The sequence below is a fragment of the Onychomys torridus genome, chromosome 8 (assembly GCF_903995425.1).
Source record: "Onychomys torridus chromosome 8, mOncTor1.1, whole genome shotgun sequence".
Classification (NCBI taxonomy): domain Eukaryota; kingdom Metazoa; phylum Chordata; class Mammalia; order Rodentia; family Cricetidae; genus Onychomys; species Onychomys torridus.
In genome coordinates, this window is record NC_050450.1 from 40,210,772 (window position 1) to 40,226,157 (window position 15,386).

The following is a 15,386-nucleotide window of genomic DNA, read 5'->3' on the forward strand; positions in this document are numbered from 1 at the left end:
AGGTGGGAAGAAACACATGGGTTTGTTGATCTCCAGAACCAAGTGATGAAAATGGTCCATAGCTCGAGACAGAGAGAGCTGAGTGTGGTCGTGAGCCTGTGATCCCAGAAGACCAGGAGTGGAAAGTTATGCTATGCTTGCCTACATAGTTGAAGGATAGACTGGACTCCATGAGACCCTGTTTTAAAACAAAACAACAGAAAACCAGGGTGGAGGGCAGAAGGAGGGAGAGAGAGAAGAGCATGGGGTTAGAGAGGGGAAGTGGGAGACAGTCCTACATTTAAGGGGTAGAGAAAGGAACTTCTAGGGCAAGAAAAGACTTTTTGGCTGGGCAGTGGTGGTGCATGCCTTTAATCCCAGCACTCGGGAGGCAGAGCCAGGCAGATCTCTGTGAGTTCGAGGCCAGCCTGGGCTACCAAGTGAGTTCCAGCAAAGGCGCAAAGCTACACAGAGAAACCCTGTCTCAAAAAGCCAAAAAAAGACTTTTTGGTCCCAGGACTGCAGAATAGAGGAGTGTTTGGTAACATCCTTACACTAAGAAATCAGTGAGGTAAAGGACTGAGAGGTATCCATCAATGTGCCAGTAGCATTGATGACTTTGTCCAGGGCAGTTGAACACAGCATGGGAAGCAGAGGATGGGCTAGTATACAGTATTTTTGCAGAAGATTGGCTGTGAAGACAGTGGATACCAACTGGGTCAAGGCAAAGTTGAACCTTTTCTTACTAGATCCCTCTGATCTTAGAGTGTGACTTATGTAGCAGGCTTTCTTGGACTGCCAGCCCCCAGATCATGACACAGAGACTTATTGTTAATTATGAATGCCCAGCCTTAGCTTAGACCTGCCCCACTAGCTCTTATAACTTAATTTAACCTGTTTCTCTTCACTTATATTTTGCCTCAGGGCTTTTTACCTTTTTCTCATTCTGTATGTCCTGCTTTTCCTGCTTTTTCTGTGGCTGGCTGGCTGGCCCTAGGTGGATCCCTCTCTTTCTCTCTTGTTTTCTCCTTTCCCTTCATGAGCCTAGATTCCTCCTCCTGCTTACTACTTTCTCTGCCCTACAGCCCCTTCTATCCCTCTCCTGCCTAGCTATTGGCCATTCAGCTTTTTATTAGACCAATCAGGTGCCTTAGGCAGGCAAGATAAAACAGCAACACATCTTTACATGATTAAATAAATACAACATAAAATGTAACCCATCTTTACATAGTTCAAGTGACCTTCCACAACAGATTTACCCTTTCACTGTCTGTTTTGGCTTCATTCCATTTGGAAGTGATGGATGGAGACTATGGAACATTTTACCTGTGATTAGGAAAACCCTGTTTCAATATATTAAATTTTCTGTTTGTTTTTAGATTATCCATCGAGATATAAAGCCTGAAAATATTTTAGTCTCCCAGTCAGGAATTACTAAACTCTGTGACTTTGGGTTCGCAAGGACACTGGCGGCTCCTGGGGATGTCTACACAGATTATGTGGCCACACGCTGGTACAGAGCTCCGGAACTGGTGTTAAAAGACACCTCTTACGGAAAGTATGTATACTTTGGGGACCCGCCTAGCTTCTCCCAGGTGTGTTATTTTTTTCTCTACTCCTGACACTCCGCCATCTGTGTCTGGCTTTGGTCAAATAAGAGGGACACCTTTGAAGGTACCTGGAAGATGTGGGCACCTGATCTGCTGGCGGCCCTGTCTGTGCAGACACTGGAGGGTGTAATGGCTGCAGCAGCTGCTGGAGCCTGTGCACATGTCCTCACATTGTATCCAGGCTTGCTTGAGGCTGTGCCACACCTCTGCAGTGCGGCCTCCTCTGTTGATGTTCTGCTCCTGTGTTCTGCAATGGTTAAATGATTTAGAGTTTATTTATTTATGGGGTGGGGCCCATGGAGGCATGTGGGGTCAGAGGACAACTTGCAGGAGTCAGTTCTTCCCAACTATGTTTGTCCCTGGGATCCACCTCAGGTTTCAGAACCAGTGGCCGGTACCTTTGCCTGCTAAGCCATCTTGACAGCCCCTCCAAAGACTCTCCAATCATTTAGCATAATTCTGTGTTGAAATAGGATCTACCAAGTTTCCTGTCTGATTGAAAAAGTCACATCTTCCTTATAAAGACTGAAAGTAATGATTTTTTTTAAAATTGTGTTCTAGATGGCTCAAAAAGGAGCACAGTCTCATAATTAGTGAATATTCTTCAGTGGAGACTTGTAAATAACACCACTTAAACGTTATCTCCCCTGCCCCCCACTGGTTTTGAGATAGGGCCTCACTGTGTAGCTTTGGCTGGCCTGGAACTCAATATATAGACCAAGCTGGCCTCAAAACCACAGATATCTGCCTGTTTCTGCCTACCGAGCACTGAGATTAAGACATGCACCATCACTTGTGGCTGTCCCCCTTTGGGGCTGTATTAATCAGATAACATAATGGCATATATCAGGACGTTTTCTTGCACGTACAGTTTGATCATGGTCGTCTGCCTTAGTTCCCTCCTCCTCCCCACTTCTGCTGGCAGACAGCCTTACTCTTTAGCTTTGATCTGATATAAAATGTGTTTAGACTAGTTACCACATATATTGGTGCCTGACAAAGTAATTTACCTCTTTTTTGTTTGTTTTTTCAGACCAGTGGACATCTGGGCTTTGGGCTGTATGATCATCGAGATGGCCACTGGTAATCCCTACCTTCCTAGCAGTTCAGATTTGGATTTGCTCCACAAGATTGTTTTGAAAGTAGGTAGGTGGTACTGAAATACTCTGCTGTGTGTCTAAGTGACTTCATCAGTTGTGCTCAGTGCCCATGGGTAGGGAACGAACACTGAGGAAGCAAGCACCCTGTGAGGCCAGTGATGGCAGATGGGGTTCCATGCTGGTAAAGAAGGCAGAAAATTGTTTTGACAAATGACATTTTCTTTGCAGGAACTCAAAGCCACATGTTAATCATTGCTGCTAAGAAAAGTGATATAGTAGTAGTCTACTTCACTGAGTTAAGTCTCCAACCCCACTACTCTGTTTTCTAAAAGCTGTGCTCTTCTAGAACTAAAAGTTGGCCTCTGCAAATACTTGCTCTTATAGACAAGGGCTTTTAATAATAAAGTTGAGTCAGATGCTTTTTAAAAGTATTGGAGATAGAAAATCAATTATTTGCTAATAAATTATTTTATTTTTAATAAGATCTATTTTGTTTTAATTGTGTGTATATATGCATCTGTGTGTGGGTATGTGCATTTAAGTGCTGGTGCCCAGAGACCAGAGGTGTTGGATCCCCTGGAGCTGGAGTTACAGCAGTCAACTGTAAGCCACCAGAGGTGGGTTCTGGGAACCACACTTGGGTGCTGTGGAACTGCAGAGTGCCCTTAACCCCCGAGCCATCTCTCACAATCCTCTTAAATCACCCACTGTATCAACAACCACCATAAACCACAGTAGAAAACCATGTAACTACATAATGTATTTGGTAATATAGTTGATGAAAAGTAACATTTTAAAGTATACTTGATAAGAGTTTAATTATCTTACAATCTGTTTTAACTACTGTTAGTATTTATTTGGCGCTAGGAACATATCCCGAACACGACAAAACCACAGAAGAGTTTTATTAAAGAGGATAGAGGGGACAGGCCTGTGTGAAACACACATGGGTGAAGAGATAAGGAGAGAGAGAGACTGAGAGACTCATGCAAGATGGCACCGGCTTTACACAACCACGTAAAGCCACAGAGTCCCAGTCCTGTGAGATGTCTGACCTGGAGATGGCTATTTTGAACCGGAAATAGGCGGTCCGCCAGGCAAGCCCAACCGTGTGGACATGTAATTATCTATCAACTACTGTCTCAGATGCTTTTCTTGTTGCTCTGATAAAATATCTGATGAAGCAACTTGAAGGCAATCAGGGTTATTTTGGCTCACAGTCCCAGGTTCTAGTCCCATCATGGAACTAAAGTCACAACCGGAGCTTGAGGGACTGATTACATCACACCCACAATCAGGAACAGACAGTAATAAATATATTCATGTTGCTTGCCTCCCTTCTTCCATCTTTCTTTCTTTCTTTATCTATCTATCTATCTATCTATCTATCTATTTATTTACTTATTTATTTTTGGTTTCTCTGTGTAGCTTTGCACCTTTCCTGGGACTCACTCTGTAGCCCAGGCTGGCCTCAAACTCACAGAGATCCGCCTGACTCTGCCTCCCGAGTGCTAGGATTAAAGCAATGCACCACCACCCTTCCTCCATTTCTACAATCCTGGACCCAGCCAGGGAGCCATCCACAGTAGGAGGTCAATTAATGTAATTAAGATAATTCCCCAGGGCGTCCCCGAGGCTTCCAGGTTGACAATTTACACTGATCACCATAACTACTTAGACATTTTGGTAGTTAGCTTTGCACATGGTATTTTAATCCGAAGGAGGAGCTTGAGGAGCCCCAAGTGTGCTGGGGAAACTCTTCATAAACACATAATTGCAGGATTCTGAGGAAGAAGGTACAGTGAACAGTCATTAAAGCAGTAAAACCTGGATTAACATTGATTGAAGATGACTTAAGATTAATAAAAGACAAGTCGAGCCTTGAAGCATCCATTTTATGTGTCTTTTTAAAGCCCTGTTCTGAGACTGTGTTAGAAGAGAGCCTGGAGGTGATGACATTAACCCTGTCGTCTTACAGAGGGAACCAAGCCATGAGTGACGAAGAGCTTTGCTCCACGGCACATTATTAGTGGCGGTGAAAGGTGCCAGAGCCTGGTCTCCATGAGCGTTTACAGTTCTTTGCTTCTCACCTTCCTGAGACTGCCGCCCTTTGATAGAGTTCCCCATGTTGTGGTGACCCCCCACCCCCCCATAACATTGTTTCCATTGCTACTCCATAACTGTACTTTTGCTGCTTTGATGAATTGTAATGTAAACATCTGTATTTTCTTATTTTCTGATAGTCTTAGGCAACTCTCTTGTTTGTTCAACAATACCAAGGGATCACAGCCCACAGGTTGAGAACCACTATTCTACACAATACTTTGGTTTCTTTACTGTATTTTTGGGTTTTTCAAGACAGGGTTTCTCTGTGTAGCTTTGGCACCTTTCCTAGGACTTGCTCTGTAGACCAGGCTGGCCTTGAACTCACAGAGATCCACCTGCCTCTGTCTCTCGGGTGCTGGGGTTACAGGCATGCACCACCACTGCCTGGCTAAAGACTTAACTTATTTTTATGAATATGAGTGCTCTGTCTGCATGTGCAACTTCATGCCAGAAGAGGGCAGCAGATCCCATTATTCATGGTTGTGAGCCACCATGTGGGTGCTGGAAATTGAACTCAGGACCTTTGGACATGTGGCCAGTGCTCTTAACCACTGAACTATCTCTCCAGTTCTTTACTATGGTTTTTGTTTGCTCTGTAGACCAGGCTGGCCTTGAACTCAAAGATCTGTCTGCCTCTGCCTCCTGAGTGTTAGGATTAAAAGTTATATGCTACTGGGCTGAAGAGATGGCTCAGAGGTTAAGAGCACTGGCTGTTCTTCCAGAGTTCAATTCCCAACAACTGCATGGTGGCTCACAGCCATCTATGATGAGATCTGATGCCCTCTTCTGGCGGGCAGGCAGAACACTGTATACATGGGGTAAATAAGTAAATCTTTTTTTTTTCTTCTTTTGGTTTTTTGAGACAGAGTTTCCCTGTATAGCTTTGTGAAGTTCCTAGAACTCACTCTGTAGCCCAGGCTGGCCTCGAACTCACAGAGATCTGCCTGGCTCTGCCTCCCGAGTGCTGGGATTAAAGGCATGTGCCACCACCGCCACCCGGCTGTAAATAAGTATATCTTAAAAAAAAAAAAAAAAAAAAAAAAACTACCACCACCTGGCTCTATTGTTTTAGCTGCTTTGAGTAAGGTTTCAGTCTGTAAGGATGATGAACACTTGACAGTTAAACCATTAAGATACAAATAGAGAAACGTCAAATTTTAAAGTTCTTTTGATGGTAATTATTTACTATGCCTTAGAGTTTGGGGGTAAAAGAGCCATATGGTTTTATGTATTTTGCTGTCTGTCAGCAGCTTACTGGAGGAAACTTCAACTTATTTATTTATTTATTTATTTATTTATTTGGGTGACATAGTTTTTTTTTTGGGGGGGGGGTTTCAAGATAGGGTTTCTCTGTGTAGCTTTGACTTTGAGCTTTTCCTGGAACTTGCTTTGGAGACCAGGCTGGCCTCGAACTCACAGAGATCTGCCTGCCTCTGCCTCCCAAGTGCTGGGATTAAAGGCATTCGCCACCACCGCCTGGCTCTTTTTTTTTTTTTTTAAATTAAAAATTTTTCTATTAATTTTACATACTAACCACAGATCCCCTCCTCTCACTCTCCAGAAACTCCAGTTTTTAAAACTTTTTTTTTTTTAAACAGAGTTAGAAACTGAACCTAGGGCTTTACACTTGTTAGACAAGCACTCTACTGCAGAGCTGTGTCCCTAACCTAGAGCCTCCGTTTTTATGACATATTTAGATATTTTCTTTCCACTGTAAAAATTGGTGCTCTTCCCTTTCTCCACATTCATAACTGAGAGTGGATGGCGTGCGGTCCTCACTGAGAGCGGATGGCGTGCGGTCTCCACTGAGAGCGGTTTCCTGACTCAGACACCTGGTTCTTGTTGCAGGCAATCTGACGCCGCACCTGCACAACATCTTTTCCAAGAGTCCCATCTTTGCTGGGGTGGTTCTTCCTCAAGTTCAACACCCAAAGAATGCAAGAAAGAAATACCCAAAGCTCAACGGATTGCTGGCAGAGATAGTTCATGTATGTTAAGACATTAAGAACAACTAAGAATTTGCAGAAATCATAATAACACTGAGTCTTGTCTGCTCTTTGGTGTTAGAAATGGAGCACACAGCTGGGCGACCATTCTATCCCTGAGCCACACTCCCAGCATTGATACAGTTTTAAAATGTTACTTGAAAGAGATTCCAGAAAGACTCCTAAAGTGATATTAACATGTTACATACTATGTAGAAATTAATAGAGAGAAATTAAAATTTAAGATACTGAGGGATAAATTGGGAACACTTGAGGGACTTTCTATGTTTCCTACCTCCTTCAGCATCTGGTCTACCAAGCTAGGCTGTTTTTTGTCCTGTGCTGTCCTAACTTTCTACAGAGGCATCTGTTGGCACCTATCATTTGAATGTTACTGAGAGTACACCAGTACCCAAATTATATATTAGAGAAAACAAAAACTTTTTTTTTTTTGCTTTTTCGAGACAGGGTTTCTCTGTAGCTTTGGAGCCTGTCCTGGACCAGCTCTATAGACCAGGCTGGCCTCGAACTCACAGAGATCCTCCTGGCTCTGCCTCCCTAGTGCTGGGATTACAGGCGTGTGCCATCTTATGTATGTTTGTGTTTTGCCTGCCTGTATGTGTGTGCATCATGTGTGTAGTGTCTGCAGAGGCCAGAGACAGGTGGAGCTCCTGGGACTGGAATTAGAGGTGGTTGTGAGCTGCCATCTGAGTGCTGGGAACTGAACCCGGCTCCTCCGAAGAGTGTTCTGAGCTGCTGAGCCGTCGCTCCAGCTCCAGAAGAGCTGCTTTAACGCTGGGCTTTTGGAGGACTGAGAGTTGCAGTATACACTGAGCTGCCCTATGCCACAAAGGGCACAGCATTAGGAGTCAGCTGATACAGGTTCAAATCCCCATTTGACCAATCATGCTTCTAGATCCGCACAATATAAATTATTCCCTGTGAACTTCTCCCCTATACAGGGCTGACAGAAGAGCAAAGCTAAATTATTTCTGTTAACCTAATGCAACTTTATGATTTTATTACTGCTTGTTTGTAAGAGAGATGCTAGGGATTGAACCCAGAGCCCTAGCTCTGGTGGGCTAGCACACCACCTCTAAACTGTACCCTCAGTTCCTAATTTCTGCTAACTACAGCACCAGCAGGCTGATTTTATTTTGGCTAGGATCATGTAACTTTTAACCTGTAATAAAAGTTTCATGGCTGGTTAGATGGCAGCTGGTAGAGGCACTTTAATACAGGCCTATTGACCTAAATTCAATCCCCAGATCCTACAAGGTCTCAGGAGAGAACCAATAACAGAGTTGTTCTCTGGCTTCCCCATGTGCCTGTGGCATACACATATACAATATAACTTTTAAAATAAGTTTCGTGAGAGTAAATTTCTTAGAACTTAACTGTTGGAAATCTGCATATTTCAGGCAGATCTCTGTGAATTCGAGCTAGCCTGGTCTACAAAGTGAGTTTCAGGACATCTAGGGCTGTTACACAGAGAAACCCTGTCTCCATAAAACAACAACAGAGAGAGAGAGAGAGAGAGAGAGAAGGAAAGAAAGAGAGAGAAAGAAAGGGAGGAAGGAAGAAAGAAAGGAAGAAAGAAGAAAGAAAAGGAAAAGAAACTTGCCTGTTCTGTTAGCACTGAATAATTACTTTGTCATGTGTCAAGTCAGTTTTTTACCTGTTAAAGACTTAATTTTAGAGCAGAGCCCAAAGCTCATCTTGTATTAAACCTTTTTCTTTTCTAGGCTTGTTTACAAATTGACCCTGCAGAGAGGACATCATCTACTGATCTTTTGCACCATGATTACTTTACTAGAGATGGATTTATTGAGAAGTAAGCATGTGTGCTCTTTCTAGAAGGGGAATTGCTAGGTAGAATAATGTTGCAAACCAAAAATATTGAGCTTAACAGAAAGTTAACAGTTACTGCACCAGGTATTGATCAGGTACATGGTAGTCTGGCAGGTGACATGGGTGAGAGATTTAATGCCAGTAATTGCAACCAGCATTCATTACAGGGATATGGGACTATAGGCAGTGTAGCAAGATCCCATTCTACAATTGCAGCCTCACCTCAGATCAGAGGTCACGTTTAATACAAGAATTAAGGATGTATTTTCTTTGTATGTATGTGTATGTGCATGTTTGTGTGGGTGCCTACAAAAGTCTGAAGAACAGTAGATGCCCTGGAGGTGGAGTTACAGGCAGTTGTGAGCTGCCTGAGTGGTGGGAAACAAGCTCTATGTAAGTCCAGAGATACAAACATGTAGATGTAATTCTAAACAGTCTTATTAAATAAGAAACACAGAGCCAAATAAAGAGTTAAAAGCCCAAGAGGTCAGAGCACTAGCAAATAGCCTTTAGCTTACCAGTCACTGCCGTCCTTCCCCTCAGAGAGAGACCTCCTGTGTGTCTGTATTTTTATTGCCTTTCTGGTCTGCCTTCTCATTGCCTGTAAACCCAACCACATGACTTCCTCATCACTGCCTGTCTATACAGACCTCCAGGTCTCTGTGGTTGGTATTGGGATTAAAGGCGTGTGTCTCCATGCTGGCTGTGTCCTTGACCACACAGAGATTCTGCCTGCCATGTGATCAGATTAAGGGCGTGTGCTACCACTGCCAGACTTCTGCTAAATGGCTTGCTATTAGCTCTGACCCCCTGGCAACTGTATTTGTTAACATACAAATAAAATCACATTTCAGCACAAAATATCACCACAAACAGCTTCTGTATTAAAACCCAAATTGACAGTTCATTAAATTCACATCTCAAAGGGAATCTCATGTAAGTCTGTTCTGTAAGTTTGTTTTTGATCTATTTTTTGAGACAGGGTTTCTTTATGTAGCCCTGGCTGTCCTGGAACTAGCTTTGTAGTCCAGGCTGGCCTGGACCTCACAGAGATCCACCTGCCTTGGGTTTTTTTGTTTTGTTTTGTTTTTTGTTTTTTTGAGACAAGATTTCTGTGTAGCCCTGGCTGGCCTGGAACTCTTTTTGCAGTCCAGACTAGCCTCCAGCTTGGAGATGTGCCTGTATCTGCCTCCAAGTGCTGGGATTAAAGGTGGTGTGCTACCACCACCTGGCCTGTTTTGTAAGTTTTATGTGGTAAATTTCCATAGCAAAATGTCTACAATTATTGTTAGGTAAATATTTACACCATCTTGGGCAAGTATGGTATGGTAATGCCTGTTATCCTAATACTCAGGAAGCTGAGGCAGAAGGATTTTATGCTTGACACCAACTTGGGCTACACAGTGATATCCTGTCACAAAACAAATCAAATAGTGCCATCTCTTGGCATCAGTTATTATAAAGCACTGTTTATACTTGAAAAATGCTTCTAGTAAGATAAATCATGTAAGTTAAAAGATGATGGGTGAATATTGCTTGATTCGTCAGATTCATACCAGAGCTGAGAGCTAAGTTATTACAAGAAGCAAAGGTTAATTCCTTCATAAAGCCAAGAGAGAATTTTAAAGAAAACGAACCTGTTAGAGATGAGGGGAAACCAGTTTTTACCAACACGCTGCTTTATGGAAACACGTCACTTTATGGAAAGGTGAGCTGCACCTAGCTTTTTGTTTCAGCCTGTGTAGTTAGGTCCTAGTTAGGTCTCTCATGACTCAGATTCTCAACGTACCTATTTCAGGAAATGGACAAAGACAAAAGGCCCAAGGAGATCAAAGTCCGAGTTATTAAAGTCAAGGGAGGGAAAGGAGATGTCCCAGACCTGAAAAAGATAGAGTGTGAAGGTGACCACCGCCAGCAGGGCCCAGCCGATGACATGCACAGCTCGTCTCAGGACAGAAAGCCTGCCGTCACCGAAGTGCCAAATCCTGTCAACCCCAGCACGAACTCTGATGGTGTCAAAGAGGACCTGCATGCTGGAGGCTGTATGATAATGCCACCCATCAACCTGACAAGCAGTAATCTGATGGCTGCTAGTCTCAATTCAAACCTCTCCCACCCCAGTTCACGGTGAGCAGAGAAGAGGCCCAAATAAAACAGCTTCCTGTATGATGGCATTTCAAAGAGTACTTCTGTGATGTCAGTGCAGACTGAATTTGAAAAAGATCTGTTGAAATTACAATCATATAGCAGGGCATTCACTGAGTAGTTTTGGGGAATGCCATATGAGAAGTTTTTTCCTAGCTATATAGGTATTTAATTTTTTTTTCTTTTTTTTGAGACAAATTGCCACAGAGCTCAACTAACCTAGAACTTGGCTTTGTAACCCAAGCTGGCCTCCTACACATGGTCTGCCAGGCTCAGCCTCTTCAGTGATTAGATTGCAGATGTGTACCGCCACAACCAACTTAGATGTTTAATTGTTCACTGGTATCTTTGGCATAGCTTTAAAAATATTTATTTTATGTTTGTATGTGTCCCTGAGTATATTTATGTGTACCACATTCATTCAATGTCTATGGAGGCCACAGGGCATCAGATCCCCTAGAGCTGGAGTTATAGGCAGTTCTGAGCTACCCAGTGTGAGTACTGGGAACTGAACCCAGGTCCTCTGCACGGATAATACTCACTCTTAACTGCTGAACCTGGAATATCTTTTTTTAATGGTTTTATTTATTTTTATTTTATGTGCATTGGTGTTTTGCCAGCTTGTATGTATGTATGAGGGCATCAGGTCCCCTGGAACTGGAATTACAGACAGCTGTGAGCTACCATATGGGTGTTGGGAATTGAACCCAGGTCCTCTGGAAGAGAGCCAGTGCTCTCAACTGCTGAGCTATCTCTCCAACCCTGGAATATCTTTTTAAAAGAAAAATACCTTCTATTTGAAGAGAAAAGGGATGATTTGACTTATGTTTTGGCACCCATGTGCCTTGCTCTGTTATTGCACTTAGTATTGCTAGACAAGAACTGAGACATAGGATACTTTATAAAGAAGAGAGACTTGCTTGACTTGTGGTAATGGTGGCTGGAGAGTCCAACAGCATGGTGTCACCGCTTTGGCAAGGGCTCCTTGGCTGTGTCACAGCATAGCAGAGAAGGACACAGGAAACTGACCACATGTAGGAATGACATGTGTGTAAACGAGGGAGAGAGACATCAGGGGAGATGCCAGGATCCTTTATAAAGACCCTCTTTTATGGAGCATCCTTCAAGTGCGGGAATGCCTCCTGAGGAGGAGAAAAAGCATCAGTCCACCTTGAGATTTAGTCAACTCCTTTCTGAGAGTCCTCACCACTTACAGGCTCCACCCCTCTCAACCCTGCCCACTGGGAACAAGCTTCCAGTTGGTGGACCATCAGAGGACAAGGCATATTAACCATAGCACTCAGTACTGCAGAGTAAGTGTTATTCCTGACTCACAACAGATTCTCTCAATGGAAAAAGAATGGTCCAAAGTTAGTCCTTCACAGCAAATAGCCTTTCAATATTAAATATTTTGGTAGGAAAATGCTCTATCAGGCCAGTTTTAGATTTAGCTTCTGTTGTAGATTGAGAGACTGATACTGAGTCTGCTTAATCTGGGGACTGGTAATGAATAGTGAAGACATTAGGTCTCTTTGCAAACTTACACTGTGAGGGGCATTAGCTCAACTAGATTCTCACAGACCGATTTAGGCTACAGGTTGTGAGGATGAGCGGTCTGTAGATGTAGACCAGAGGACATGTCTGTGTGTAGTCCAGGTACATCAGGCCATAGACTGCAGTAATCCAAGGTGTTCTTGAGGTGACCCTCGAGCCACACTACAGTAAGCATGGCTGTAAGCCAGTCTCAGACAGCAGCTGAGAACCTCAGCGGTTAAATGAGCCAAGTTTAGAGCAGACCCAAGGGAGTAGATGGGCCACAAGAGTAACTTCAGGACGTTTTCACCGGCAGTTAGCCATGCGTTAGTTGTTCTGTCTCTAGAGTTTGGAGAACTAAAGAACGGACGGTTGCTTTGGGCACTCAGTGTTTTAACAGCACCATGGTATAAACCCTTTTCTTTTTCATAAGCTACAGTCTGGTTACGTTGCACAGGCTGTCCTTAAATTAACAACCCTGCACCAGCCACTGAAGTGTCAGGGTCACATGTGTTTGCAGCCAGGTCTGTCTACTATAACTTACTTGTTCTTAAAGCTAAAGCAAAGGCAATTCTGGGGGGGGTTCTAGTAACTTCTCCTTTGTTCATAGGTTAACTGAAAGAGCAAAAAAGAGACGCACTTCTTCACAAGTCATTGGACAAACTTTGTCTAATAGCAGACAAGAGGACACAGGTCCCACGCAAGTAAGGCAAGATGCTAGTCATTAAAATATGGACTCTTGGGGCCGGGGAAATGTCTCAGTCAGTAAAGTGCTAGATGAGCAAGCATGAGGATCAGAGTTTTGATCCATAGCACCCTTGTACAAAGCTGGGCACAGTAGTACAGGCCTGTAATCCTAACACTGGGGAGTCAGAGAGGAGGAACCTAAGGGCTTTGCTGGCATCCCAGTCTAGCCAATTTAGTGAGCTACAGGTGTAATGAGAAACACTGTCTTCAAAAATAAGATGAAGAGCTACCCAGAAAGACATGCAAATATGTACACACACGTACACACATATGAACATGTACACACATACATGGAATGAATAAATTAATTAAATATGACCTCTTTAAAGGTTATCTACCTTTTTTCTCTTAAATTTTCACATTAAAAATCTTCCTTCCAGGGGTTGGGGATTTAGCTCAATGGTAGAGCAAGCACAAGGCCAGGTTCGGTTCTCAGCTCTGAAAAAAAAAATCTCCCTTCCAGCCCACCCTTTCTCTCTCCCTTTTTCTCCTCTTTCCTTTTCCTGTGCCAGGACAAGTCCAAGGCTTTGAATGCACTGAATGAGTGCCCACTGAGACTCGCTTCCCCAGCCCCTCTTTCCTTCCTGAAAGTAGACTGTCATTTCCCTCAGGCTTCTCCTCAGGCTTCATGATTTGGGTTTGTCTCACTGTCTTTTTAAAAAAATTTCTTTTAGATTTATTTATTTTATTTTATATGTGAATACCTACTGGTGCCCATGGAGACCAGAAGAGGGTATTGGTTCCTCTGGAATTAGAGTTATGCATGGTTGTGAGTCACCATTTGGATGCTGAGAACTGAGCTCAGGTCCTCTGCAAGAGCAATACTTGCTCTTAACCATGGAACCTCCTCCCCAGCCCCATTTACTAAAATGTGACTTTGACCTTTCCAAATCACAAGACTTGTCTTCCAAAAATATCTTTATGGATTAAAAACACTTGCCAAATAGATGAAGTTTCCTTGCCCTAGAAATGCTGTGTCTTCTTTTTTTGCTCATCATTTCTTTACATAGTATAATCAGTTTATTACATTCGAGACACAGCATTATTTATAATAATATAAAGTTGAAAACATCTGAGTGTGGTGGCGCACGCCTTTAATCCCAGTACTCAGAAGGCAGAGGCAGGAGGATCTCTTGAATTCAAGGCCAATGTGGTCTACAGATCAAGCTCCAAGATGGCCAGGGCTACATAGTGAGACCCTGACTCAAAATAAATAAATAAAATATAAGGACTGGAGAGATGGCTCAGCAGTTAAGAGCACTGATTGCTCTTCCAGATGATCTGGGTTCAATTCCCAGCAACCACATGGTGGCTCACAACTACCTGTAATGGGGTCTGGTGCCCTCTTCTGGCCTTCAAGGACACATGCAGGCAGAACACCACTATACATGATAGATTTTAAAAAATAAAATATAGAAAACACAAACCTGTGTAAGAGCTGATAGTTTCTGAAGTACACTAGGGTGCATTTGCATGATGTGGTGCTGCATGTTACACTGGAAAGTGTTCCCTGTTTTAGAGAAGTTATTTTTGTTGTTGTTGTGGTTTGGTTTGTTTTGTTTTTGAGATTTCTCTGTAGCTTTGGAGCCTGTCCTGGACTAGACTAGCTCTAGACCAGGCTAGCTTCAAACTTCAAACTCACAGAGATCCACCTGCTTCTGCCTCCCGAGTGCTGGGATTACAGGTATGTGCCACCACCGCCCAGCGAGAAGTTTTTTATTGCATTCATTTATTTGGGGGGACATGCATGGGGAGGCCAGAGAACAATATGTAGGAGTCAGCCTTTCTTCTGCTCTGTGGCTCCCAGGGATGGAGCCCAAATCACCAGGTTTGATGACAAGCATCTGTACAGACTGAGCCGATTTACCACTCCCGAGACTTTAGAGAGCTCTGAAGGTAGCTCTGCTGGCAGGGTCCTGAGCATCACCCTAGCTCTACCTGAGCCAGGGGTGCTGGTGCACACCTCTATTGTCAGGTGAAGTTAGAAGAATCAGGAGGCCAGCATGGGCTACAGGAGACCTTAGCTCAAAAAAAGAAAAAAGAGGCCAGGTGATGGTAGTTCACACCTCCCAGTACAGAGACAGGCAGAGCTCTGTGAGTTCGAGGCCAGCCTGGTCTACAGAGTGAGTTCCAGGACAGCCAGGGCTATACAGAGAAACCCTATCTTGAAAAAACAAAATAAAATAAAAAGGCCGGGTGGTGATAGAGCACATGTTTAGTCAGGCAGATCACTGATTTCAATGCCAGCCTGGTTTCTAGAGCAAGTTCCAGAACAGCCAAGGCTACACAAACCCTGTCTTGAAACACACACACACACACACACACACACA

General features: G+C 43.5%; 1 protein-coding gene across 7 annotated transcripts in view; it reads left to right on the top strand.

Annotated features, from left to right (window-relative positions):
• Window positions 1-15,386, top strand: part of Cdkl3 (cyclin dependent kinase like 3) — an 86,633-nt gene that overhangs the window by 14,433 nt on the left and 56,814 nt on the right. For 6 of the 7 annotated variants that reach the window (XR_004945587.1, XM_036194489.1, XM_036194488.1 and 3 more), the window contains 7 exons: window positions 1,359-1,537; window positions 2,623-2,735; window positions 6,644-6,783; window positions 8,526-8,614; window positions 10,180-10,339; window positions 10,430-10,758; window positions 12,920-13,013. Coding sequence is in view for 6 of the 7 variants with exons in the window: in XM_036194489.1 (XP_036050382.1) it covers window positions 1,359-1,537; window positions 2,623-2,735; window positions 6,644-6,783; window positions 8,526-8,614; window positions 10,180-10,339; window positions 10,430-10,758; window positions 12,920-13,013 (1,104 nt within the window). In the remaining variant the exon portion in view is untranslated. Of the gene's footprint in view, window positions 1-1,358; window positions 1,538-2,622; window positions 2,736-6,643; window positions 6,784-8,525; window positions 8,615-10,179; window positions 10,340-10,429; window positions 10,759-12,919; window positions 13,014-15,386 lie in introns of those variants that run through there. The other variant, XM_036194493.1, reaches the window with a different exon arrangement.